At 58.7% G+C, this 26,854-nt stretch overlaps 1 protein-coding gene across 1 annotated transcript in view; it reads right to left on the reverse strand.

Moving 5' to 3' along the window:
* Positions 1–24: 24 nt before the first annotated feature.
* LOC137385231 (uncharacterized) overlaps positions 25–26,854 on the reverse strand; it is a 148,457-nt gene continuing 121,627 nt past the window's right edge. Inside the window, exons 4-5 of the mRNA XM_068060216.1 lie at positions 19,672–19,701; positions 25–4,897 (exon numbers count right to left, since the gene is read on the reverse strand). Of these exons, the coding sequence (XP_067916317.1) occupies positions 4,539–4,897; positions 19,672–19,701 (389 nt within the window). The 3' untranslated portion in view covers positions 25–4,538. The remainder of the gene's footprint in view (positions 4,898–19,671; positions 19,702–26,854) is intronic.

A 26,854-nucleotide genomic window follows, 5' to 3' on the forward strand; every position in this document is an offset into this window, starting at 1 on the left:
GAAAAGGCGCTTGACACAGTGAGATTCATCATCCACGAGTTTATTCAGCAAATCCTGTCACAATAGCAAACTTATAATAATTGGTAAAACATCCCGCACCCCTTCACAGGAGTGTTATCAAGCAGCATTCAACACTGTGCCACACGAGGAGATATTCAGGACAGGTGACCATAAGCTCGGTGAAAGAGGGAGCGTCTAAAAGGATGAGAGAGAGAGAGAGAGCGAGAGAGAGAGAGAGAGAGAGGTGGAGAGGTTTAGGGAGGGAACTGCAGAGCTCAGGGCCCCAGGCAGCTGAAGGCACGGCCGCCAATGGTGGAGCGATGGAAATCGGGGAATGTTCAAGAGGCCGGGATTGGAGGAAAGCAGAGATCTCGGAGGGTTGTAGGGCTGGAGGAAGTTACAGAGATAGGGAGGGTTGTCGGGGCTGGAGGAGGTTACAGAGATAGGGAGGGTTGTAGGGGCTGGAGGAGGTTACAGAGATAGGGAGGGTTGTAGAGGCTGGAGGTGGTTACAGAGATAGGGAGGGTTGTAGAGGCTGGAGGAGGTTACAGAGATAGGGAGGGTTGTAGCGTCTGGAGGTGGTTACAGAGATAAGGAGGGTTGTAGGGGCTGGAGGAGGTTATAGAGATAGGGAGAGTTGAAGGAGCTGGAGGAGGTTACAGAGATAGGGAGGGCTGTCGGGGCTGGAGGTAGTTACAGAGATAGGGAGGGTTGTAGAGGCTGGAGGAAGTTACAGAGATAGGGAGGGTCAGGGAGGTGTTTGTCCACAAGGAAGAGAATCTTAAAAATGGAAGTATGAGGAGAGGCGAGCAGAACGGAGTTGTAAAGGGGGTGCAGGAGCAGAGGCACTGGGCGGTTTCATAGACACAGATCTTCGACGGAGGCAGGACAGGTTGAAAAGGCTGTTAAAAATACTGACGGGATCCTGGGATCTACTAATAGAAGCACAGCGTACAAAAGCCAGGAGATTATGGTGAACCCTTCATCAAACACTGCTCTGACCTCAACTGGAGTGTTGTCATTCTCGTCGCTGTTGAACGTTTCAATGACAATTATGGCTTTGATGGACAGCTCCCCCCCTTCAGTCCTTCACAAGAGCAACTCAGCTGGTCCCCACCCCCTTGACTTTCCCCATAGCCCTGTTTATCTTTTCTCTTCAGATTATCCAATTCTTGTTTGAAAGCCTCGATTGAACCTGCCTCCGCTACACTCTCAGGCAGTGCATTCCAGATCCGAACCACTCGCTACGTGAAAAAGCCTTTCCTCCTGTCGTCTGTGGTTCTTTTGCCAAACACCTTGAATCGGTGTCCTCGGTCAAATCTCCTCTTAATCTTCTCTGCAGAGAACAGCCCCCCCCGGCTTCTCCAACCTCTCCAGGGAACGGACGCCCCTCGACTCTGCATCCATTCTCGGGAATCTCCCCTGCACTCTCTCTCTCACCCCTTCACAATCGTCTGAAAGTCTGATGCCCAGAAATAGACACAATACTCCCGTCGAGGCTGAACCAGTGTTTCACATCATTTCTGTGCAGACACGACGATAAAATGTGATTTCCGTCCCTCATTTAAACAGGCAGATTGAAAGCCGATTTAATGTCATTGATAAAAGACATTGTCTGTGATACGAGCAAAATCCAACACCTTTCACCACCTCAGCAGACCCCAAAGAGTCACACAGCCGACAAAAGACTGTTTGAAGTGTGCTCACCTTTGTCATGGAGGTAATGGGGCAGCCATTTTGTGCACAGCAAGATCCCACGCACAGCCGTGTGATAATGACCCAGATCATCTGTTTTTCAGTGATGTTGGTTGAGGGATAAATCTTGGCCCCAGGACACCAGGGAGAACTCACCCTCCCACCCACAACCCCCTCACAGCCCCCCCACTGGCCCTTCTTCCAATAGTGGCCATGGGATCTTTTACATCCACCGGAGAGGGTAGACGGGGGCCTCGGTTTAATGTCTCATCAGAAAAACGGCACCTCCAACAGAGCGGCACTCTCTCAGTACTGACCCGCCGACAGTGCGGCACTCCCTCAGTACTGACCCGCCGACAGTGCGGCACTCCCTCAGTACTGACCCTCCGACAGTGCGGCACTCCCTCTGTACTGACCCTCCGACAGTGCGGCATTCCCTCTGTACTGACCCTCCGACAGTGCGGCACTCCCTCTGTACTGACCCTCCGACAGTGCGGCACTCCCTCAGTACTGGCCCTCCGACAGTGCGACACTCCCTCAGTAGTGACCCTCCAACAGTGCGGCACTCCCTCAGTAGTGACCCTCCAACAGTGCGGCACTCTCTCAGTACTGGCCCTCCGACAGTGCGACACTCCCTCAATACTGACCCTCCGACAGTGCAGCACTCTCTCAGTACTGACCCTCCGACAGTGCAGCACTCCCTCAGTAGTGACCCTCCAACAGTGCGGCACTCTCTCAGTACTGACCCTCCAACAGTGCGGCACTCCCTCAGTACTGACCCCCCCGACAGTGCAGCATTCTCTCAGTACTGACCCTCCAACAATGCGGCACTCCCTCAGTACTGACCCCCCCGACAGTGCAGCATTCTCTCAGTACTGACCCTCCAACAATGCGGCACTCCCTCAGTACTGGCACAGGGAATGCAGACCTGGATTATGGGGCTCAAATCTCTCAAGTGGGATTTGAATCAACATCGAAAAACAGAAAGAGAAAAAGACAGAGAGAGAGAGAAACAGGGAGATACGGTGAGAAAAACAGGGTGTGAGAGAAAGACTGACAGCGTGAAAATAAACTCAAAACTGCAATAAATTCTAAATGAGGAGCTTTGTAGAAATTAGCTGGTTTTGGCTTGAATAGGGCATTGCTGGGATCTTGCTGTGCACAAAATAATATTGAGGTACATACCCCAGAAGTGAGATACAGACTGGAATCTAATCGAGGGGTCTGGGATGGTTTATATATACAATAACAGGTACCCGGGAGTGAGTTACAGACTGGAATCTAATCGAGGGGTCTGGGATGGTTTATATATACAATAACAGATACCCGGGAGTGAGTTACAGACTGGAATCTAATCGAGGGGTCTGGGATGGTTTATATATACAATAACAGATACCCGGGAGTGAGTTACAGACTGGAATCTAAACGAGGGGTCTTGGATGGTTTATATATAGAATAACAGATACCCGGGAGTGAGTTACAGACTGGAATCGAGTCGAGGGGTCTGGGATGGTTTATATATAGAATAACAGATACCCGGGAGTGAGTTACAGACTGGAATCTAATCGAGGGGTTCAGAGTGGTTTATATATAGAATAACAGATACCCGGGAGTGAGTTACAGGCTGGAATCTAATCGAGGAGTTCAGGGTGGTTTATATATAGAATAACAGATACCCGGGAGTGAGTTACAGACTGGAATCTAATCGAGGGGTTCAGGGTGGTTTATATATAGAATAAGAGATACCCGGGAGTGAGTTACAGACTGGAATCTAATCGAGGGGTTCAGGGTGGTTTATATATAGAATAACAGATACCCGGGAGTGAGTTACAGGCTGGAATCTAATCGAGGGGTTCAGGGTGGTTTATATATAGAATAACAGATACCCGGGAGTGAGTTACAGACTGGAATCTAAACGAGGGGTCTTGGATGGTTTATATATAGAATAACAGATACCCGGGAGTGAGTTACAGACTGGAATCGAGTCGAGGGGTCTGGGATGGTTTATATATAGAATAACAGATACCCGGGAGTGAGTTACAGACTGGAATCTAATCGAGGGGTTCAGAGTGGTTTATATATAGAATAACAGATACCCGGGAGTGAGTTACAGGCTGGAATCTAATCGAGGAGTTCAGGGTGGTTTATATATAGAATAACAGATACCCGGGAGTGAGTTACAGACTGGAATCTAATCGAGGGGTTCAGGGTGGTTTATATATAGAATAAGAGATACCCGGGAGTGAGTTACAGACTGGAATCTAATCGAGGGGTTCAGGGTGGTTTATATATAGAATAACAGATACCCGGGAGTGAGTTACAGACTGGAATCTAATCGAGGGGTTCAGGGTGGTTTATATATAGAATAACAGATACCCGGGAGTGAGTTACAGACTGGAATCTAATCGAGGGGTTCAGGGTGGTTTATATATAGAATAAGAGATACCCGGGAGTGAGTTACAGACTGGAATCGAGTCGAGGGGTCTGGGATGGTTTATATCTAGAATAACAGATACCCGGGAGTGAGTTACAGACTGGAATCTAATCGAGGAGTTCAGGGTGGTTTATATATAGAATAACAGATACCCGGGAGTGAGTTACAGACTGGAATCTAATCGAGGGGTTCAGGGTGGTTTATATATAGAATAACAGATACCCGGGAGTGAGTTACAGACTGGAATCTAATCGAGGGGTTCAGGGTGGTTTATATATAGAATAACAGATACCCGGGAGTGAGTTACAGACTGGAATCTAATAGAGGGGTTCAGGGTGGTTTATATATAGAATAACAGATACCCGGGTTTTATTCTAATTGTCTCACTTCTGAATCCCTGCTTGCTGCCTTATGGTGATGCCTGAATTGTCACTTCTTCAGCCGCTGCTGAATAAGTGGCCACACCTTGACTCTCAGAGCCCTGTGGTCTGAGACATTGATCACCCTCATCCTGAGATTGTTCCTTCAGCGAGGTGTATTTCGGTTCCTGACTTGTCGCCTCCTCAGGGGATCTAGGGCCAGCCTTGGCCTGACTCCGCAGGCTTGGGCCAGAACTCGGTCCAGCCTTGGCCTCCTCGCTCAGGTCTGAGGAGCCGCTAGGCCCGGCCTCCTTCCATCCGCCTTTGGTCCCAGCTTCGGCCTGCTCTTGAGGGATAGGTTGCATTCCAGAGGTCAGATCGTTCAAATCGGAGTAAATTCCTTCTTCTCCTGTGAGGCAAAGAGGAAAGATCCAGAGAATACTGACCCATTCTACTCAATCTCTCCACATAGGACAGCCCTCTCATCCCGGGAATCAGTCTAGTGAACCATCATTGCACCCCCTCCAGAGCAAGTGCATCCTTCCTCAGGTACTGAGATCAAAACTATACCCAGTGCTCCAGGTGTAGTCCCACCAAAATCCTGTAACTGCCTGTTACACAGAAGTACAACCCAGGATCGTTCCCTGCAGTGAACAGGACAAAATTTTACAGGCGTTGAGTGGGACCTGGAGACAAAAATATTCAGGGGCCTACACAGGCCCGGATGCAGAGTATTCATCAAACACTCCCAGGACAGATACAGCACTGGGATTGGCTGCTCTCTGATTTGGGAGCCTGAGTGTTGAGAGCCTCAATGAGGTGCAGCTGAGAGTGCTGGTGGCAGTTGGAGGTTGCAGAGGTGGAGAGAGGAGCTGCACTGAGCAAGGGAGAGCAGCTACCAACAAGCAGTGGAAAACTCCAACAACAGTCTCCATTAAAGAGAAGAAAGGGACATTTTGTGGAAACAAGGCTTTGTCTGGAGGTGGGTGCTGAACACCAGTAATTTACTTTGGACTGTTGGGGGAGGAACAAGTGGCTGGAACAACAAGGGGTGGGGCTGCCAATTCAACAGGAATCTGTGCTGCTGCAAAAGCACACAGGGAAGCTCCCTCCCCACCCCAATTGCCAAGCCTGGGTCAGCTGAAGCTGCCCAGCTAAACAGACGGAAGGGGATAGATAGTGCCTGGGCAGCTTCAGCTGACCCAGGTGAAGACGACTCCCCCAACCAGAAGACCGGAAGACCAACTTCAAAGACTGTTTTAAGTGTACTGTGAGCACCACCTCCAGAAAGCAAGTCATCCCTTCCAGCCTGTCTTTACCTCTCCTCTCTTACCTCAGCCTCTCCACTAACCTGTTGTTTGTTTGTTTGTCTTTTCAAATTTTTCTGTGAATCTGTTATTTAGTGTGCAAGTCCACAATTTGGGGTGGGTTTAGCTCTTGGACCCATGGCAAGCCCTTCATCACCGGTGGCGGGGCCCTCTACTACCTACGCAGCTGCAGCTTCTGTGGCTGCCCACGTGGCCCCGTCACCCTTTAAATTATTGACATGCAGCCATGGGGTGAAGAGCTATCCCCACCCCAACATGTCTATTGAGGCCTGTGTTAAGGCAATGGCCGTGGTTGTCGGCCCCTCGGCCATTGTTGCGGCCTCAAAGATGTATGGGAAGGCTGTGTTCTTTTTGAAGACCGAGCGGGCGGTGTCCCTGGCCCTGAGTAAAGGGCTCACTGTGGGGGGGACCTTCCTGCCAGTGGACCCTCTGGGGGCCACTGCGCATCGGATAATGTTGTCCAACGTCCCACCCTTCATTCCCAGTGAGCTCCTCCTCCCCCACCTGCACCATCTGGGGGAGGTGAGGTCGGGGATCACCCCAGTCCGGCTTGGTCTTCGGGAGCACAGCCTCCAACATGTCTACTCCTTCCGCCGCCAGTTATTTATGCAGCTGGCGCGGGAGGAGGACACGGAGGGCCAATTTAATGTGGAGTTCCAGGGGACGGCCTACCGCGTCTTTTGGACCTCGGACGGGGCGCGGTGCCACGTCTGCAAGGGGGTGGGGCATGTTCGGAAGAACTGCCCCAACCTCCCGGCCGCCAGCTCCACCTCGGCGGCCCAGAGTGGTTCCACAGCACCTCCTCCCACTCCCCCCGCACATCCAACAGACACCGCTCAGTCGGTTCCGGAGGCTGTGGTTTTCACAGCCTCTGGCGGGGAGGGGAGCGTCCGTCCGAGCGGAAGGAAGACGCGGGGAAAAAAGAAACATCGTGAGGCGCGTCCCCTGGACACTTTGACCCAACCCGAGCCTGAGCTCAGCCCAAAGCCCATTCCCATGGAATCCACCTGTCCCAGGGCTGGGCTCAGGCCCAGGGTGACTAAAAAAGGAAAAAAGGGTGCGGAGGCGGAGGCCTCTGATGACATGGAGGTCTCTGAGTCTCCGCGCCCAAGTGCGAAAAAGAGGAGAAGGCACCCCTCCACAGAAATAACACAGGGCCCTGAGGTGCAGGGCCCATCTGTTGGAGGGGAGCTGCCTCCTGTTTCTGGTCCTCAGGTGCCCCCTACCGCCACCACCAAGGCTGCAAAGTCCAGGCAGGTGCTCCCTATTCCTCAGGATGGAGGGGAGGGGATGGCCCCGGTACGTGAGGCCCCTCCTGAAGGAGTAAGTGGGGCCCTGCTTGTGGTGGGGGAGCCTGGGGAAACCGCCCATTCCGCCACTGCGACTGGGTCGGGTGTCCTGAATGAAGGGGAGGGCGAGGCCCCAGAGGGTCGGGCCTCCCAGCCGGAGTCCACCACCAACCAGGAGACACCCGACCCAGTTATAACTGAGAATGCTGCCCCATCTGCTGGGCCTGTGGGTGCTGGCGGAGCGGGAGATGGCCTCCTCTCGCCGCCTCCAGTCTCGGCTCCGGCTGGTTTCCCGGAGTCCGGAACTTCTGTCTCCCCTGGACCAGTCATTGGCCTGGGGATGGAGGTGGAGGGGGGTCCTGAACCGCTGGTGCCTACAGGCTCCAGTTTCACAATAGAACCCAGAGAGGACTCCTCCGCCATCGATCCTGGGGGTGGGATCGTGACGGAGGCGGGACCAGCTGGCGCGGCCGGGACGTCCGCCCCACAGTGTGTGGTGGATGTGTTGGCCGCTGGCGGTGACGACCCGGAGGAGGATGGGGATTCGGTGCGGGGCACGGAGGATGATCTTGATTCCATCGCCAGTGAGGTGGTGGAGTCCCTCGTGCCTCCCACCGAATCTCCTCTCATCCCCACGGCGGAACTCCGGGATTTCCTCGCGGCTTGCAGGGGTTGCCGCAATAAAGTTCAGCTGGCCCTCGACCGTTGGTCGAATCTGGCGCTGATCATCCAGTCCGTCCGTGCCGCCCTTAAGATAGCGGGCAAGCGCGCGGACGTGAAACTGGTTGAGAGGCGCCGTTTTAATGTGTTCCTCAATGGGTTGCTGGGGGAGTGGAGGGCCAGGTGCACTTCCACTCCCTCCTCACAGTGAGCTGTTGGTGACGGGTTTTAAGTACCTTTGACATGAAGATAACCATAGCCAGCCTCAACATCAACGGCAGCAGAGGGGCTCACCGCAGATTTCACAATCTCTCAGTCCTTAGGGAAGGGAGATACGCGGTGAGCTTTCTGCAGGAAACCCACACCGTTCCGGGAGACGAAGCCACCTGGCTCCTGGAGTGGCAGGGTGGGGTCTACATGAGTCACCTCACCCCTATTTCTAGTGGGGTGGCTATCTTGTTGGCCCCGACTTTTCAGCCGGAGATCTTGGGGGTCAAGGAGCTAGTGCCGGGCCGCTTGCTCCACCTCGCCGTTCGCCTGGGTAGCGTGCCGCTCCACTTTGTGAACGTGTACGCGCCCAGGCCCGGCGCTTTGCAAGCGCGCTTCTTTGAAGAAGTGTCCGCTCTCTTGAGCTCCATCGATAGCGGCGAGTGCATCATCCTCGGGGGGGATTTTAACTGCACCCTCGAGGTGGGGGATCGCTCCGGTCCCCAGCGCGGCCAAGCGTCGGTGGAGAAGTTGAGGGGACTGATCAGCTCCCTTAACTTGGTGGACGTCTGGCGGAATCTCCATCCCGACTCCAGCGCCTTCACATGGAGGTCTGGAGGAGGGGGGTCGCGAATCGACCGCCTCTACATTTCGCAGGCGTACGTCTCCCGCGTTTCGGCGGCCTCCATGCGGCTGGTGCCGTGCTCGGACCACCGCCTGGTGTGGGCGGAGTTCACTCCGCTCCGCACGCGGGCGGGGTCCGCGTACTGGCACTTTAACAACCGGCTGCTGGAGGACGTGCGATTTCGGGACTCGTTCTGTCGATTCTGGGCCGACTGGAGAAGGAAGCAGGGGGGCTTCCCCTCCTTGAGGCTATGGTGGGATGTGGGCAAGACTCACATCCGCGTCTTCTGTCAGGAGTACGCGAAGGGGTCGACCAAGAGGCGGGAAGCCGAGATCGGGCGCCTTGAGAGGGAGGTGCTCGACTTGGAATCCCGCCTCGGTCATGCCGTCGCGGACCCGGCCCTGTGGCAGGCGTACAAAGAGAAGAAGGGCGCGCTGAGGAACCTGCAGCTCATAGGGTCCCGAGGCGCGTACGTGAGGTCGCGGATCCAGATCCTGGAAGATTTGGACCGCGCCTCACCCTTCTTCTACTCGCTGGAAAAATGGCGGGGGGTCCGTAAGCAGCTCGTCGAGCTGCTGGCCGACGACGGATCCTCCATCACGGATCCGGAGGGAATGGGCCTCCTGGTCCGGACGTATTACAGTGCGTTGTTCTCTCCGGATCCGTCCAGCGAGGATGCGCGCAGAGTTTTGTGGGAGGACCTGCCGCAGGTCAGCCCGGAGGGCGCCGAAGGATTGGAGGCTCCGCTCACGTTGGCGGAGCTGACTGGCGCCCTCCACCAGCTCTCGAGGGGCAAATCCCCAGGGCTGGATGGGTTGACCGTGGAGTTCCTCAGGGCGTTCTGGGACGTCCTGGGGGACGATTACGCGCGGGTCCTGGGGGAAAGCCTGGCGACCGGGGAGATGCCCCTCTCGTGGCGCAGGGCGGTCATCGTCCTGCTGCCGAAGAGGGGCGATCTCCGCCTGCTTAAAAACTGGCGTCCGGTCTCCCTCCTCAGCACGGATTATAAGATCTTTGCCCGGGCTATGTCTACCCGCCTGGGCTCCGTGCTGGCCCACATGATCCACCCCGACCAGTCCTACACGGTCCCGGGCCGGTCCATCCAGGACAACATCCACCTGGTCCGGGACCTGATCCATCTTTCCCAGAGGACTGGTCAGTCGGTCGCCTTTCTCTCCCTCGATTAGGAGAAGGCGTTCGACAGGGTGGATCACGATTACCTTTTCGGGACTCTGCGCGCTTTCGGACTCGGGCCGCATTTCGTGGCCCGGGTCCGACTTTTATACGCCGCCGCAGAGTGTCTAGTCAAAGTTAACGGGTCCTTGACGGCGCCCCTTCGATTTGGGAGAGGAGTGCGTCAGGGGTGCCCCATGTCCGGCCAATTGTATACCATCTGCGTGGAGCCCTTCCTGTGCCTGCTTCGCAGGAGGTTGACGGGATTGGCTCTGCGCGAGCCGGCCATGCGGGTCGTCCTCTCGGCTTACGCCGACGACGTGCTCCTCGCAATCACAGATCCCGTTGACTTGCGGAGGATGCGCGACTGCCAGCAGACCTTTTCTGCCGCGTCCTCCGCGAGGATCAATTGGGAGAAATGTTCCGGACTCCTGGTTGGTCAGTGGCGGGTGGACTCCCTGCCGGAGGAGATGACACCTTTTGCGTGGAGCACCACGCACCTCCTCTATCTGGGAGTCCACCTTAGCCCCGCTGAGGAAGCCTGGCCGGCAAACTGGCAGGAGTTGGAGGCGAAAGTCACCGCTCGGCTGGGGCGCTGGACAGGACTGCTCCGAGTGCTTTCCTACAGGGGCCGAGCGTTGGTCATAAACCAACTGGTGGCCTCCATGCTGTGGTACCGGTTGGTCACTTTGGCCCCGCCCCCTGTATTTGCCACCAAGATCCAGAAGAAACTCGTCGATTTCTTCTGGGGCAAGAGGAAACACTGGGTCTCTGCCGCGGTCCTGAGTCTCCCGATCGAGGAGGGCGGTCAGTCGCTGGTGTGCGTCCGCACCCAGGCTGCGACTCTCCGCCTTCGGACCCTGCAGAGATACCTGTACGTCGAGCGTCCTCCCAGATGGTGTGCGCTGGCGACGTATTTTTTCCGCCAGTGTCACTGCCTTCAAGACGACACGCAGCTCCCGGTGGAGTCCATTAGCCGCGCCTCTCTGAGGGAGTTGCCTGTCTTTTACCGGGATCTTTTCCGAGTCTGGAACATGGTCGCCTCCAGTCAGGGCGCTCCCCCGCCGGCGGAGGAGAGCGCCTCGGCTGTCCGGGCGGCCGACTCCGGGGACGGTCCGGCGGGCGGAGGAGTAGCCGAAACCCCCGGGACGCCCCTCACTGCGGGTGGCGAGGGGGCTCGGGAGTGCGGAGCGATCCCGGCCGAGCTGACCCCCGCTGGGCCGGAACTGCTCATCGGACCCAGGCCCCGAAACCCTCCTCGGGAGCCGGTCCCGCACAACCCGAGCCGCCTCTCGGGAATGCCCTCCGTGCCATTCCAATCGGCGCGGAGGGGTTTCCTGTACGGGCTGCTCCTGCACACTTTCCACTTCCTCGCCCTCGTCAGCCGGCCGGACACGCCCTGGCGGTCCGCGTTGCCAACTGGCGGCGAGGGGAAACCCCGATGGAGGTCTCTCTACGCGGGAGTCTTCCCCCTTTACATCGGGGACCTGGGGTGGAGGGTGCTGCACAGAGCAGTCCCGTGCAATAGGCTTTTAAGTAGGTTCACGGACTCCCAGGCCAGCTGTACTTTCTGCGGCCTGGACGAGTCCGTGTTCCACATTTATACGGAGTGTGCGAGGTTGCAGCCCCTATTTGAGTATCTGAAGGGGCTGCTCCTCAAATTCTGGCTGCACTTCAGTCCCACGCTCCTGATCTTTGGGCACCCGGTGCGGAGGGGCTTGGGCCGGGAGGAGGATCTCCTCGTCGGTCTGCTCCTGGGCCTGGCCAAGGTGGCAATTCACAGGTCCAGGTTGCGGGCCGTCGGGGGGTCCGTCCTCCCCGATTGCCTGCCCCTCTTCCGCGGTTACGTTCGCGCCCGGGTGTCCCTGGAAAAGGAGCATGCGGTGTCCGCCGGTACGCTTGAGGCCTTCCGCGACCGGTGGGCACCGCAGGGACTGGAGTGCATTGTCGACGCCGAGAATGGCATTTTAATTTGAGTTTTTTTTTTTTTTTTTTTTTTTTTTTTTTGTTTATTTATCTGGTTTTAATAAAGTTATTTTAAAAATATAAGTGTGTATATAAAGGGGGCCTGAGGAATAAAGGCCCCCTCGGAAAAAAAAAAGAAAAAAAAAAAAAAAAAAAAAAATAGGCTTTTAAGTAGGTTCACGGACTCCCAGGACACCTGTACTTTCTGCGGCCTGGACGAGTCCGTGTTCCACATTTATATGGAGTGTGCGAGGTTGCAGCCCCTATTTGAGTATCTGAAGGGGCTGCTCCTCAAATTCTGGCTGCACTTCAGTCCCACGCTCCTGATCTTTGGGCACCCGGTGCGGAGGGGCTTGGGCCGGGAGGAGGATCTCCTCGTCGGTCTGCTCCTGGGCCTGGCCAAGGTGGCAATTCACAGGTCCAGGTTGCGGGCCGTCGGGGGTTCCGTCCTCCCCGATTGCCTGCCCCTCTTCCGCGGTTACGTTCGCGCCCGGGTGTCCCTGGAAAAGGAGCATGCGGTGTCCGCCGGTACGCTTGAGGCCTTCCGCGACCGGTGGGCACCGCAGGGACTGGAGTGCATCGTCGACGCCGAGAATGGCATTTTAATTTGAGTTTTTTTTTTGTTTATTTATCTGTTTTAATAAAGTTATTTTAAAACTGTAAATATGTACATAAAGGGGGCCTGAGGGATAAAGGCCCCCTCGATGTGAAAAATATAAAAGGGGCCTGGGGTATAAAGGTCACCTTGTAAAAAAAAAAAAAAAAAACGGGGTTAGATACAGAGTAAAGCTCCCTCGACACTGTCCCCATCAAACACTCCCAGGACAGGTACAGTACGGGGTTAGATACAGAGTGAAGCTCCCTCTACACTGTCCCCATCAAACACTCCCAGGATAGGTACAGTACGGGGTTAGATACAGAGTAAAGCTCCCTCTACACTGTCCCCATCAAACACTCCCAGGACAGGTACAGTACGGAGTTAGATACAGAGCAAAGCTCCCTCTACACTGTCCCCATCAAACACTCCCAGGGCAGGTACAGTACGGGGTTAGATACAGAGTAAAGCTCCCTCGACACTGTCCCCATCAAACACTCCCAGGACAGGTACAGCACTGGGATTGGCTGCTCTCTGATTTGGGAGCCTGAGTGCATCAACGAGGTGCAGCTGACTGTGGCTGTGTGGACAGGTTGGAGGCTGCAGGCTGTGTGACTGCTGCAAGAGGGAGAGACTGAGACTGAAAGAAGGGTTTTTCCACATTTTCAACAAAGGAAGGAAGGCAGAGAACTGGAAGAACTGGAAGCTCTTTTTGTGAGTTTGCTTGGTACTGAAAGTCTTTTTCATTGATTGTTGGGGGTGGGGAAAGAAGAGACCTGAAGACCTTGGGTGGGGCTGTATTGTTCAATAGGGAGCTCCTGTGTTTAACATCTTTGGATAGGGAGCTCCCTCCCCACCCCAACTATAAAGCCTGGGACAGCTGGAGCTGCCCAGGTGAAGAGACTTATTATCTGAACATCGAAGGAGGCGTGTGCCTGGGCAGCTTACAGCTGACCCAGGTGAAGACATCACCCCACCCTCCCAACTGGAAGACCAGCTACAAGACTTGTGCAATACTAACAAAGACTGATTCCTCTTGGCCTTCCTCTCCCTCAGCCTCTTCCCCTGTGCTACATCCTTTAAGTGTTACATTTTTGATTTATTGTATTTGCTCTTTTCTTTTTTTTTTCTCTCAGCAAAGTGCCTGTAACTCTTCCACCCCATGACTTCTCAGTCCTCTCCGGTGGCGGGGCCCTCCTATGCTGCAGCAGCTGCGACAGCTGCTCCTGTGGCCCCGTCACCATTTAAAATCTTAACATCAAAGCATGGGGTGAAGAGTTACACCCATCCTAATATGACTATTGAGGCTTGTATTAAGGCAATGGCCGTGGTTGTCGGCCCCTCGGCCATTGTTGCAGCCTCAAAGATGTATGGGAAGGCTGTGTTCTTCCTGAAGACCGAGCGGGCTGTGTCCCTCGCCCTAAGTACGGGGCTCACAGTGGGTGGGATTTTCCTGCCAGTGGACTCTCTGAGGGCCACTGCACATCGGGTAACCTTGTCGAACGTCCCACCCTTCATTCCTGATGAGCTCCTCCTCCCCCATCTACACCATCTGGGGGAGGTGAGGTCAGGGATCACCCCAGTCCCGCTTGGTCTTCGGGAGCACAGCCTCCGACATGTCTACTCCTTCCGCCGCCAGCTATTCATGCAGCTGGCGCGGGAGGAGGTCTTGGAGGGCCACTTCAGTATAGAGTTTCAGGGGACGGCCTACCGCGTATTCTGGACCTCGGATGGAGCGCGGTGCCACGTCTGCAAGGGGGTGGGGCATGTTCGTAAGAACTGCCCCAACCTCCCGGCCGCTAGCTCCACCTCGGCGGCCCAGAGTGGTTCCACAGCACCTCCTCCCACTCCCCCCGCAGATCCAACAGACACCGCTCAGTCGGTTCCGGAGGCTGTGGTTTTCACAGCCTCTGGCGGGGAGGGGAGCGTCCGTCCGAGCGGAAGGAAGACGCGGGGAAAAAAGAAACATCATGAGGCGCGTCCCCTGGACACTTTGACTCAACCCGAGCCTGAGCTCAGCCCAAAGCCCATTCCCATGGAATCCACCTGTCCCAGGGCTGGGCTCAGGCCCAGGGTGACTAAAAAGGGAAAAAAGGGTGCGGAGGCGGAGGCCTCTGATGACATGGAGGTCTCTGAGTCTCCGCGCCCAAGTGCGAAAAAGAGGAGAAGGCACCCCTCCACAGAAATAACACAGGGCCCTGAGGTGCAGGGCCCATCTGTTGGAGGGGAGCTGCCTCCTGTTTCTGGTCCTCAGGTTCCCCCTACCGCCACCACCAAGGCTGCAAAGTCCGGGCAGGAGCACGCTATTCCTCAGGATAGAGGGGAGGGGATGGCCCCGGTACATGAGGCCCCTCCTGAAGGAGTAAGTGGGGCCCTGCTTGTGGTGGGGGAGCCTGGGGAAACCGCCCATTCCGCCACTGCTACTGGGTCGGGTGCCCTGAATGAAGGGGAGGGCGAGGCCCCAGAGGGTCGGGCCTCCCAGCCGGAGTCCACCACCAACCAGGAGACACCCGACCCAGTTATAACTGAGAATGCTGCCCCATCTGCTGGGCCTGTGGGTGCTGGCGGAGCGGGAGATGGCCTCCTCTCGCCGCCTCCAGTCTCGGCTCCGGCTGGTTTCCGGGAGTCCGGAACTTCTGTCTCCCCTGGACCAGTCATTGGCCTGGGGATGGAGGTGGAGGGGGGTCCTGAATCGCTGGTGCCTACAGGCTCCAGTTTCACAATAGAACCCAGAGAGGACTCCTCCGCCATCGATCCTGGGGGTGGGATCGTGACGGAGGCGGGACCAGCTGGCGCGGCCGGGACGTCCGCCCCACAGTGTGTGGTGGATGTGTCGGCCGCTGGCGGTGACGACCCGGAGGAGGATGGGGATTCGGTGCGGGGCACGGAGGATGATCTTGATTCCATCGCCAGTGAGGTGGTGGAGTCCCTCGTGCCTCCCACCGAATCTCCTCTCATCCCCACGCCGGAACTCCGGGATTTCCTCGCGGCTTGCAGAGGTTGCCGCAATAAAGTTCAGCTGGCCCTCGACCGTTGGTCGAATCTGGCGCTGATCATCCAGTCCGTCCGTGCCGCCCTTAAGATAGCGGGCAAGCGCGCGGACGTGAAACTGTTGAGAGGCGCCGTTTTAATGTGTTCCTCAATGGGTTGCTGGGGGTGTGGAGGGCCAGGTGCACTTCCACTCCCTCCTCACAGTGAGCTGTTGGTGACGGGTTTTAAGTACCTTTGACATGAAGATAACCATAGCCAGCCTCAACATCAACGGCAGCAGAGGGGCTCACCGCAGATTTCACAATCTCTCAGTCCTTAGGGAAGGGAGATACGCGGTGAGCTTTCTGCAGGAAACCCACACCGTTCCGGGAGACGAAGCCACCTGGCTCCTGGAGTGGCAGGGTGGGGTCTACATGAGTCACCTCACCCCTATTTCTAGTGGGGTGGCTATCTTGTTGGCCCCGACTTTTCAGCCGGAGATCTTGGGGGTCAAGGAGCTAGTGCCGGGCCGCTTGCTCCACCTCGCCGTTCGCCTGGGTAGCGTGCCGCTCCACTTTGTGAACGTGTACGCGCCAAGGCCCGGCGCGTTGCAAGCGCGCTTCTTTGAAGAAGTGTCCGCTCTCTTGAGCTCCATCGATAGCGGCGAGTGTATCATCCTCGGGAGGGATTTTAACTGCACCCTCGAGGTGGGGGATCGCTCCGGTCCCCAGCGCGGCCAAGCGTCAGTGGAGAGGTTGAGGGGACTGATCAGCTCCCTTAACTTGGTGGACGTCTGGCGGAATCTCCATCCCGACTCCAGCGCCTTCAGGTGGAGGTCTGGAGGAGGGGGGTCGCGAATCGACCGCCTCTACATTTCGCAGGCGTACGTCTCCCGCGTTTCGGCGGCCTCCATGCGGCTGGTGCCGTGCTCGGACCACCGCCTGGTGTGGGCGGAGTTCACTCTGCTCCGCACGCGGGCGGGGTCCGCGTACTGGCACTTTAACAACCAGCTGCTGGAGGACGTGCGATTTCGGGACTCGTTCTGTCGATTCTGGGCCGACTGGAGAAGGAAGCAGGGGGGCTTCCCCTCCTTTAGGCTATGGTGGGATGTGGGCAAGACTCACATCCGCGTCTTCTGTCAGGAGTACGCGAAGGGGTCGACCAAGAGGCGGGAAGCCGAGATCGGGCGCCTTGAGAGGGAGGTGCTCGACTTGGAGTCCCGCCTCGGTCATGCCGTCGCGGACCCGGCTCTGTGGCAGGCGTACAAAGAGAAGAAGGGCGCGCTGAGGGACCTGCAGCTCATAGGGTCCCGAGGCGCGTACGTGAGGTCGCGGATCCAGATCCTGGAAGATTTGGACCGCGCCTCTCCCTTCTTCTACTCGCTGGAAAAATGGCGGGGGGTCCGTAAGCAGCTCGTCGAGCTGCTGGCCGACGACGGATCCTCCATCACGGATCCGGAGGGAATGGGCCTCCTGGTCCGGACTTATTACAGTGCGTTGTTCTCTCCGGATCCGTCCAGCGAGGATGCGCGCAGAGTTTTGTGGGAGGACCTGCTGCAGGTCAGCCCGGAGGGCGCCGAAGGATTGGAGGCTCCGCTCACGTTGGCGGAGCTGACTGGCGCCCTCCACCAGCTCTCGAGGGGCAAATCCCCAGGGCTGGATGGGTTGACCGTGGAGTTCCTCAGGGCGTTCTGGGACGTCCTGGGGGACGATTACGCGCGGGTCCTGGGGGAAAGCCTGGCGACCGGGGAGATGCCCCTCTCGTGGCACAGGGCGGTCATCGTCCTGCTGCCGAAGAGGGGCGATCTCCGCCTGCTTAAAAACTGGCGTCTGGTCTCCCTTCTCAGCACGGATTATAAGATCTTTGCCTGGGCTATGTCTACCCGCTTGGGCTCCGTGCTGGCCCACATGATCCACCCCGACCAGTCCTACACGGTCCCGGGCCGGTCCATCCAGGACAACATCCACCTGGTCCGGAACCTGATCCATCTTTCCCAGAGGACTGGTCAGTCGGTCGCCTTTCTCTCCCTCGATCAGGAGAAGGCGTTCGACAGGGTGGATCATGAATACCTTTTCGGGACTCTGCGCGCTTTCGGACTCGAGCCGCATTTCGTGGCCCAGGTCCGACTTTTATACGCTGCCGCAGAGTGTCTAGTCAAAGTTAACGGGTCCTTGACCGCGCCCCTTCGCTTTGGGAGAGAAGTGCGTCAGGGATGCCCCATGTCCGGCCAATTGTATACCATCTGCGTGGAGCCCTTCCTGTGCCTGCTTCGCAGGAGGTTGACGGGATTGGCTCTGCGCGAGCCGGCCATGCGGGTCGTCCTCTCGGCTTACGCCGACGACGTGCTCCTCGCAATCACAGATCCCGTTGACTTGCGGAGGATGCGTGACTGCCAGCAGACCTTTTCTGCCGCGTCCTCCGCGAGGATCAATTGGGAGAAATGTTCCGGACTCCTGGTGGGTCAGTGGCGGGTGGACTCCCTGCCGGAGGAGATGACACCTTTTGTGTGGAGCACCACGCACCTTCTCTATCTGGGAGTCCACCTTCGCCCCGCTAAAGGAAGCCTGGCCGGCAAACTGGCAAGAGTTGGAGGCGAAAGTCACCGCTCGGCTGGGGCGCTGGACAGGACTGCTCCGAGTGCTTTCCTACAGGGGCTGAGCGTTGGTCAGAAACCAACTGGTGGCCTCCATGCTGTGGTTCCGGTTGGTCACTTTGGCCCCGCCCCCTGCTTTTGCCACCAAGATCCAGAAGAAACTCGTCGATTTCTTCTGGGGCAAGAGGAAACACTGGGTCTCTGCCGCGGTCCTGAGTCTCCCGATCGAGGAGGGCGGTCAGTCGCTGGTGTGCGTCCGCACCCAGGCTGCGACTCTCCGCCTTCGGACCCTGCAGAGATACCTGTACGTCGAGCGTCCTCCCAGATGGTGTGCGCTGGCGACGTATTTTTTCTGCCAGTGTCACTGCCTTCAAGACGACACGCAGCTCCCGGTGGAGTCCGTTAGCCGCGCCTCTCTGAGGGAGTTGCCTGTCTTTTACCGGGATCTATTCCGAGTCTGGAACGTGGTCGCCTCCAGTCAGGGCGCTCCCCCGCCGGCGGAGGAGGGCGCCTCGGCTGTCCGGGCGGCCGACTCCGGGGACGGTCCGGCGGGCGGAGGAGTAGCCGAAACCCCCGGGACGCCCCTTCCTGCGGGTGGCGAGGGGACTCGGGTGTGCAGCGCGCTCCCGGTTGAGCTGACCCCCGCTCGGCCGGAAGTGCTCATCAGACCCAGGCCCCGAAACCCTTCTCGGGAGCCGGTCCCCCACAACCCGAGCCGCCTCTCGGAAATGCCCTCCGTGCCATTCCAATCGGCGCGGAGGGGTTTCCTGTACGGGCTGCTCCTGCACACTCTCCACTTCCTCGCCCTCGTCAGCCGGCCGGACACGCCCTGGCGGTCCGCGTTGCCATCTGGCAGCGAGGGGAAACCCCGATGGAGGTCTCTCTATGCGGGAGTCTTCCCCCTTTGCATCGGGGACCTGGGGTGGAGGGTGTTGCACAGAGCAGTCCCGTGCAATAGGCTTTTAAGTAGGTTCACGGACTCCCAGGCCGCCTGTACTTTCTGCGGCCTGGACGAGTCCGTGTTCCATGTATATACGGAGTGTGCGAGGTTGCAGCCCCTATTTGAGTATCTGAAGGGGCTGCTCCTCAAATTCTGGCTGCACTTCAGTCCCACGCTCCTGATCTTTGGGCACCCGGTGCGGAGGGGCTCGGGCCGGGAGGAGGATCTCCTCGTCGGTCTGCTCCTGGGCCTGGCCAAGGTGGCAATTCACAGGTCCAGGTTGCGGGCCGTCGGGGGGTCCGTCCTCCCCGATTGCCTGCCCCTCTTCCGCGGTTACGTTCGCGCCCGGGTGTCCCTGGAGAAGGAGCATGCGGTGTCAGCCGGTACGCTTGGGGCCTTCCGCAACCGGTGGGCACCGCAGGGACTGGAGTGCATTGTCGACGCAGAGAATGGCATTTTAATTTGAGTTGTTAATTTATCTGTTTTTAATAATTTTATTTTAAAAATATATATATGTATATTAAGGAGAAATAAAGGCCTCCTCGACATAAAATATATAAAAGGTGCCTGGGGTTAAAAGGCCACATTAAAAAAAGAAAATAAAATGGGATTAGATACAGAGTAAAGCTCCCTCTACATTACAACTGTGGCACCAGCATTCCTGTGTGCCTCGGTTTCACTGAGGATGCTCGATTCCCTGAAATAACAGGAGCATTTCTTTATCGGTGTTGTTTTCCAGTCACCCCAGCCTGAACTCAGTCATTGGCAAAAAGAACTGCTATTTGACTGCGACACTCGGGCCTAAAGGCACCAGTGATCTGCCCACCAACTCACTTACCTCCTTTGCTCTTTGTCTTCTGATTCTTCCCTGCAAACAAAAGAACACAGGAGAGCAGGCAATTATTATCGGAGCAAACGTTCATTGTGTATTGTGAAATCTTTATCTCTCTCTCCATCTCTCCTTCTGTCTATCTCCATCTCCCGATCACGCTCTCTGTCTTTCCATATCTTTCTGTCTCTCTCTGTCCACCTATCTCTCCCTGCCTCTTTCTCTCCGCCCCTTACTCTCTCTCCATCTCTTCATCTCACTCTATTAATCAATGGAAGTACCAACTATACTGTCTCATCTTTCTGTCTCTCTCTCACACTCATTCTATCCATCTCTGTATGTGTCTCAATCTTTCCACAACATTCCCACCCAGTGCCAGTGCTGGTTCCTCTCTCCCTCTCCCACCCAGTGCCAGCGCTGGTTCCCTCTCCCACTCCCACCCAGTGCCAGCGCTGGTTCCCTCTCCCACTCCCACCCAGTTCCAGTGCTGGTTCCTCTCTCCCTCTCCCACCCAGTGCCAGCACTGGTTCCTCTCTCTAACTCGCACCCAGTGCCAGTGCTGGCTCCTCTCTCCTTCTCCCACCCAGTGCCAGTGCTGGTTCCTCTCTCCCTCTCCCACCCAGTGCCAGTGCTGGCTCCTCTCTCCCTCTCCCACCCAGTGCCAGTGCTGGCTCCTCTCTCCCACTCCCACCCAGTGCTGGCTCCTCTCTCCCACTCCCACCCAGTGCCAGTGCTGGCTCCTCTCTCCCACTCCCACCCAGTGCCAGTGCTGGCTCCTCTCTCCCACTCCCACCCAGTGCCAGTGCTGGCTCCTCTCTCCAACTCCCACCCAGTGCCAGTGCTGGTTCCTCTCTCCCTCTCCCACCCAGTGCCAGCATTGGTTCCTCTCTCTGACTCCCACCCAGTGCCAGTGCTGGTTCCTCTCTCCCTCTCCCACCCAGTGCCAGTGCTGGTTCCTCTCTCCCTCTCCAACCCAGTGCCAGTGCTGGCTCCTCTCTCCCACTCCCACCTAGTGCCAGCACTGGTTCCTCTCTCCCTATCCCACCCAGTGCCAGTGCTGGTTCCTCTCTCCCACTCCCACCCAGTGCCAGCGCTGGTTCCTCTCTCCCACTCCCACCCAGTGCCAGCGCTGGTTCCTCTCTCCCACTCCCACCCAGTGCCAGCGCTGGTTCCTCTCTCCCACTCCCACCCAGTGGCCGTGCTGGTTCCTCTCTCCCTCTCCCACCCAGTGCCAGCGCTGGTTCCTCTCTCCCTCTCCCACCCAGTGCCAGCGCTGGTTCCTCTCTCCCTCTCCCACCCAGTGCCAGCGCTGGTTCCTCTCTCCCTCTCCCACCCAGTGCCAGCGCTGGTTCCTCTCTCCCACTCCCACCCAGTGCCAGCGCTGGTTCCTCTCTCCCACTCCCACCCAGTGCCAGTGCTGGCTCCTCTCTCCCACTCCCACCCAGTGCCAGTGCTGGCTCCTCTCTCCCACTCCCACCCAGTGCCAGTGCTGGCTCCTCTCTCCCACTCCCACCCAGTGCCAGCGCTGGCTCCTCTCTCCAACTCCCACCCAGTGCCAGCGCTGGCTCCTCTCTCCAACTCACACCCAGTGCCAGCGCTGGCTCCTCTCTCCAACTCCCACCCAGTGCCAGCGCTGGCTCCTCTCTCCAACTCCCACCCAGTGCCAGTGCAGGCTCCTCTCTCCCACTCCCACCCAGTGCCAGTGTTGGCTCCTCTCTCCCACTCCCACCCAGTACCAGTGCTGGTTCCTCTCTCCCGCTCCCACCCAGTGCCAGTGTTGGCTCCTCTCTCCCGCTCCCACCCAGTGCCAGTGTTGGCTCCTCTCTCCCGCTCCCACCCAGTGCCAGTGTTGGCTCCTCTCTCCCGCTCCAACCCAGTGCCAGTGTTGGCTCCTCTCTCCCGCTCCCACCCAGTGCCAGTGTTGGCTCCTCTCTCCCGCTCCAACCCAGTGCCAGCACTGGTTCCTCTCTCCCACTCCCACCCAGTGCCAGCACTGGTTCCTCTCTCCCACTCCCACCCAGTGCCAGCACTGGTTCCTCTCTCCCACTCCCACCCAGTGCCAGCACTGGTTCCTCTCTCCCACTCCCACCCAGTGCCAGCACTGGTTCCTCTCTCCCACTCCCACCCAGTGCCAGCACTGGTTCCTCTCTCCTTCTCCCACCCAGTGCCAGTGTTGGCTCCTCTCTCCCACTATCACCCAGTGCTGGTTCCTCTCTCCCACTACCACCCAGTGCTGGTTCCTCTCTCCCACTCCCACCCAGTGCCAGCGCTGGTTCCTCTCTCCCACTCTCACCCAGTGCCAGCGCTGGTTCCTCTCTCCCACTCCCACCCAGTGCCAGCACTGGTTCCTCTCTCCCACTCCCACCCAGTGCCAGCACTGGTTCCTCTCTCCCACTCCCACCCAGTGCCAGCACTGGTTCCTCTCTCCCACTCCCACCCAGTGCCAGTGCTGGTTCCTCTCTCCCACTCTCACCCAGTGCCAGCACTGGTTCCTCTCTCCCTCTCGCACCCAGTGCCAGTGTTGGCTCCTCTCTCCCACTATCACCCAGTGCTGGTTCCTCTCTCCCACTACCACCCAGTGCTGGTTCCTCTCTCCCACTCCCACCCAGTGCCAGCGCTGGTTCCTCTCTCCCACTCTCACCCAGTGCCAGCGCTGGTTCCTCTCTCCCACTCTCACCCAGTGCCAGCGCTGGTTATTCTCTCCCACTCCCACCCAGTGCCAGTGCTGGTTCCTCTCTCCCACTCCCACCCAGTGCCAGCGCAGGTTCCTCTCTCCCTCTCCCACCCAGTGCCAGCGCTGGTTCCTCTCTCCCTCTCCCACCCAGTGCCAGTGCTGGTTCCTCTCTCCCTTTCCCACCCAATGCCAGTGCTGGTTCCTCTCTCCCACTCCCACCCAGTGCCAGTGCTGGTTCCTCTCTCCCACTCCCACCCAGTGCCAGTGCTGGCTCCTCTCTCCCACTCCCACCCAGTGCCAGCGCTGGTTCCTCTCTCCCACTCCCACCCAGTGCCAGCGCTGGTTCTTCTCTCCCACTCCCACCCAGTACCAGTGCTGGCTCCTCTCTCTCCCACTCCCACCCAGTGCCAGTGCTGGCTCCTCTCTCCCACTCCCACCCAGTGCTGGTTCCTCTCTCACTCCCACCCAGTGCCAGTGCTGGTTCCTCTCTCCCTCTCCCACCCAGTTCCAGTGCTGGTTCCTCTCTCCCTCTCCCACCCAGTGCCAGCACTGGTTCCTCTCTCTAACTCGCACCCAGTGCCAGTGCTGGCTCCTCTCTCCTTCTCCCACCCAGTGCCAGTGCTGGTTCCTCTCTCCCTCTCCCACCCAGTGCCAGTGCTGGCTCCTCTCTCCCTCTCCCACCCAGTGCCAGTGCTGGCTCCTCTCTCCCACTCCCACCCAGTGCTGGCTCCTCTCTCCCACTCCCACCCAGTGCCAGTGCTGGCTCCTCTCTCCCACTCCCACCCAGTGCCAGTGCTGGCTCCTCTCTCCCACTCCCACCCAGTGCCAGTGCTGGCTCCTCTCTCCCACTCCCACCCAGTGCCAGTGCTGGCTCCTCTCTCCAACTCCCACCCAGTGCCAGTGCTGGTTCCTCTCTCCCTCTCCCACCCAGTGCCAGCATTGGTTCCTCTCTCTGACTCCCACCCAGTGCCAGTGCTGGTTCCTCTCTCCCTCTCCCACCCAGTGCCAGTGCTGGTTCCTCTCTCCCTCTCCAACCCAGTGCCAGTGCTGGCTCCTCTCTCCCACTCCCACCTAGTGCCAGCACTGGTTCCTCTCTCCCTATCCCACCCAGTGCCAGTGCTGGTTCCTCTCTCCCACTCCCACCCAGTGCCAGCGCTGGTTCCTCTCTCCCACTCCCACCCAGTGCCAGCGCTGGTTCCTCTCTCCCACTCCCACCCAGTGCCAGCGCTGGTTCCTCTCTCCCACTCCCACCCAGTGGCCGTGCTGGTTCCTCTCTCCCTCTCCCACCCAGTGCCAGCGCTGGTTCCTCTCTCCCTCTCCCACCCAGTGCCAGCGCTGGTTCCTCTCTCCCTCTCCCACCCAGTGCCAGCGCTGGTTCCTCTCTCCCTCTCCCACCCAGTGCCAGCGCTGGTTCCTCTCTCCCACTCCCACCCAGTGCCAGCGCTGGTTCCTCTCTCCCACTCCCACCCAGTGCCAGTGCTGGCTCCTCTCTCCCACTCCCACCCAGTGCCAGTGCTGGCTCCTCTCTCCCACTCCCACCCAGTGCCAGTGCTGGCTCCTCTCTCCCACTCCCACCCAGTGCCAGCGCTGGCTCCTCTCTCCAACTCCCACCCAGTGCCAGCGCTGGCTCCTCTCTCCAACTCCCACCCAGTGCCAGCGCTGGCTCCTCTCTCCAACTCCCACCCAGTGCCAGTGCAGGCTCCTCTCTCCCACTCCCACCCAGTGCCAGTGTTGGCTCCTCTCTCCCACTCCCACCCAGTACCAGTGCTGGTTCCTCTCTCCCGCTCCCACCCAGTGCCAGTGTTGGCTCCTCTCTCCCGCTCCCACCCAGTGCCAGTGTTGGCTCCTCTCTCCCGCTCCCACCCAGTGCCAGTGTTGGCTCCTCTCTCCCGCTCCCACCCAGTGCCAGTGTTGGCTCCTCTCTCCCGCTCCCACCCAGTGCCAGTGTTGGCTCCTCTCTCCCGCTCCCACCCAGTGCCAGTGTTGGCTCCTCTCTCCCGCTCCAACCCAGTGCCAGCACTGGTTCCTCTCTCCCACTCCCACCCAGTGCCAGCACTGGTTCCTCTCTCCCACTCCCACCCAGTGCCAGCACTGGTTCCTCTCTCCCACTCCCACCCAGTGCCAGCACTGGTTCCTCTCTCCCACTCCCACCCAGTGCCAGCACTGGTTCCTCTCTCCCACTCCCACCCAGTGCCAGCACTGGTTCCTCTCTCCTTCTCCCACCCAGTGCCAGTGTTGGCTCCTCTCTCCCACTATCACCCAGTGCTGGTTCCTCTCTCCCACTACCACCCAGTGCTGGTTCCTCTCTCCCACTCCCACCCAGTGCCAGCGCTGGTTCCTCTCTCCCACTCTCACCCAGTGCCAGTGCTGGTTCCTCTCTCCCACTCCCACCCAGTGCCAGCACTGGTTCCTCTCTCCCACTCCCACCCAGTGCCAGCACTGGTTCCTCTCTCCCACTCCCACCCAGTGCCAGCACTGGTTCCTCTCTCCCACTCCCACCCAGTGCCAGTGCTGGTTCCTCTCTCCCACTCTCACCCAGTGCCAGCACTGGTTCCTCTCTCCCTCTCGCACCCAGTGCCAGTGTTGGCTCCTCTCTCCCACTATCACCCAGTGCTGGTTCCTCTCTCCCACTACCACCCAGTGCTGGTTCCTCTCTCCCACTCCCACCCAGTGCCAGCGCTGGTTCCTCTCTCCCACTCTCACCCAGTGCCAGCGCTGGTTCCTCTCTCCCACTCTCACCCAGTGCCAGCGCTGGTTATTCTCTCCCACTCCCACCCAGTGCCAGTGCTGGTTCCTCTCTCCCACTCCCACCCAGTGCCAGCGCTGGTTCCTCTCTCCCTCTCCCACCCAGTGCCAGCGCTGGTTCCTCTCTCCCTCTCCCACCCAGTGCCAGTGCTGGTTCCTCTCTCCCTTTCCCACCCAATGCCAGTGCTGGTTCCTCTCTCCCTTTCCCACCCAGTGCCAGTGCTGGTTCCTCTCTCCCACTCCCACCCAGTGCCAGTGCTGGCTCCTCTCTCCCACTCCCACCCAGTGCCAGCGCTGGTTCCTCTCTCCCACTCCCACCCAGTGCCAGCGCTGGTTCTTCTCTCCCACTCCCACCCAGTGCCAGTGCTGGCTCCTCTCTCTCCCACTCCCACCCAGTGCCAGTGCTGGCTCCTCTCTCCCACTCCCACCCAGTGCCAGTGCTGGCTCCTCTCTCCCACTCCCACCCAGTGCCAGTGCTGGCTCCTCTCTCCCACTCCCACCCAGTGCCAGTGCTGGCTCCTCTCTCCCACTCCCACCCAGTGCCAGTGCTGGCTCCTCTCTCCCACTCCCACCCAGTGCCAGTGCTGGCTCCTCTCTCCCACTCCCACCCAGTGCCAGTGCTGGCTCCTCTCTCCCACTCCCACCCAGTGCCAGTGCTGGCTCCTCTCTCCCACTCCCACCCAGTGCCAGTGCTGGCTCCTCTCTCCCACTCCCACCCAGTGCCAGTGCTGGCTCCTCTCTCCCACTACCACCCAGTGCCAGTGCTGGTTCCTCTTCCCACTCTCACCCAGTGCCAGCACTGGTTCCTCTCTCCCTCTCCCACCCAGTGCCAGTGTTGGCTCCTCTCTCCCACTACCACCCAGTGCTGGTCCCTCTCTCCCACTCTCACCCAGTGCCAGCGCTGGTTCCTCTCTCCCACTCCCACCCAGTGCAGCACTGGTTATTCTCTCCCACTCCCACCCAGTGCCAGTGCTGGTTCCTCTCTCCCTCTCCCACCCAGTGCCAGTGCTGGTTCCTCTCTCCCTCTCCCACCCAGTGCTGGTTCCTCTCTCCCACTCCCACCCAGTGCCAGTGCTGGTTCCTCTCTCCCACTCTCACCCAGTGCCAGCGCTGGTTCCTCTCTCCCACTCCCACCCAGTGCAGCACTGGTTATTCTCTCCCACTCCCACCCAGTGCCAGTGCTGGCTCCTCACTCCCACCCAGTGCCAGTGCTGGCTCCTCTCTCCCACTCCCACCCAGTGCCAGTGCTGGCTCCTCACTCCCACTCCCACCCAGTGCCAGTGCTGGCTCCTCTCTCCCACTCCCACCCAGTGCCAGTGCTGGCTCCTCTCTCCCACTCCCACCCAGTGCCAGTGCTGGCTCCTCTCTCCCACTCCCACCCAGTGCCAGTGCTGGTTCCTCTCTCCCACTCCCACCCAGTGCCAGTGCTGGTTCCTCTCTCCCACTCCCACCCAGTGCCAGTGCTGGTTCCTCTCTCCCACTCCCACCCAGTGCCAGTGCTGGCTCCTCTCTCCCCCTCCCACCCAGTGCCAGTGCTGGCTCCTTTCTCCCCCTCCCACCCAGTGCCAGTTCCTCTCTCCCACTCCCACCCAGTGCCACCGCTGGCTCCTCACCCCCACCCAGTGCCAGTGCTGGCTCCTTTCTCCCACTCCCACCCAGTGCCAGTGCTGGCTCCTTTCTCCCCCTCCCACCCAGTGCCAGTTCCTCTCTCCCACTCCCACCCAGTGCCACCGCTGGCTCCTCTCTCCCACCCCCACCCAGTGCCAGTGCTGG

The sequence above is a fragment of the Heterodontus francisci genome, chromosome 28 (assembly GCF_036365525.1).
Source record: "Heterodontus francisci isolate sHetFra1 chromosome 28, sHetFra1.hap1, whole genome shotgun sequence".
In the NCBI taxonomy this organism is placed as follows: domain Eukaryota; kingdom Metazoa; phylum Chordata; class Chondrichthyes; order Heterodontiformes; family Heterodontidae; genus Heterodontus; species Heterodontus francisci.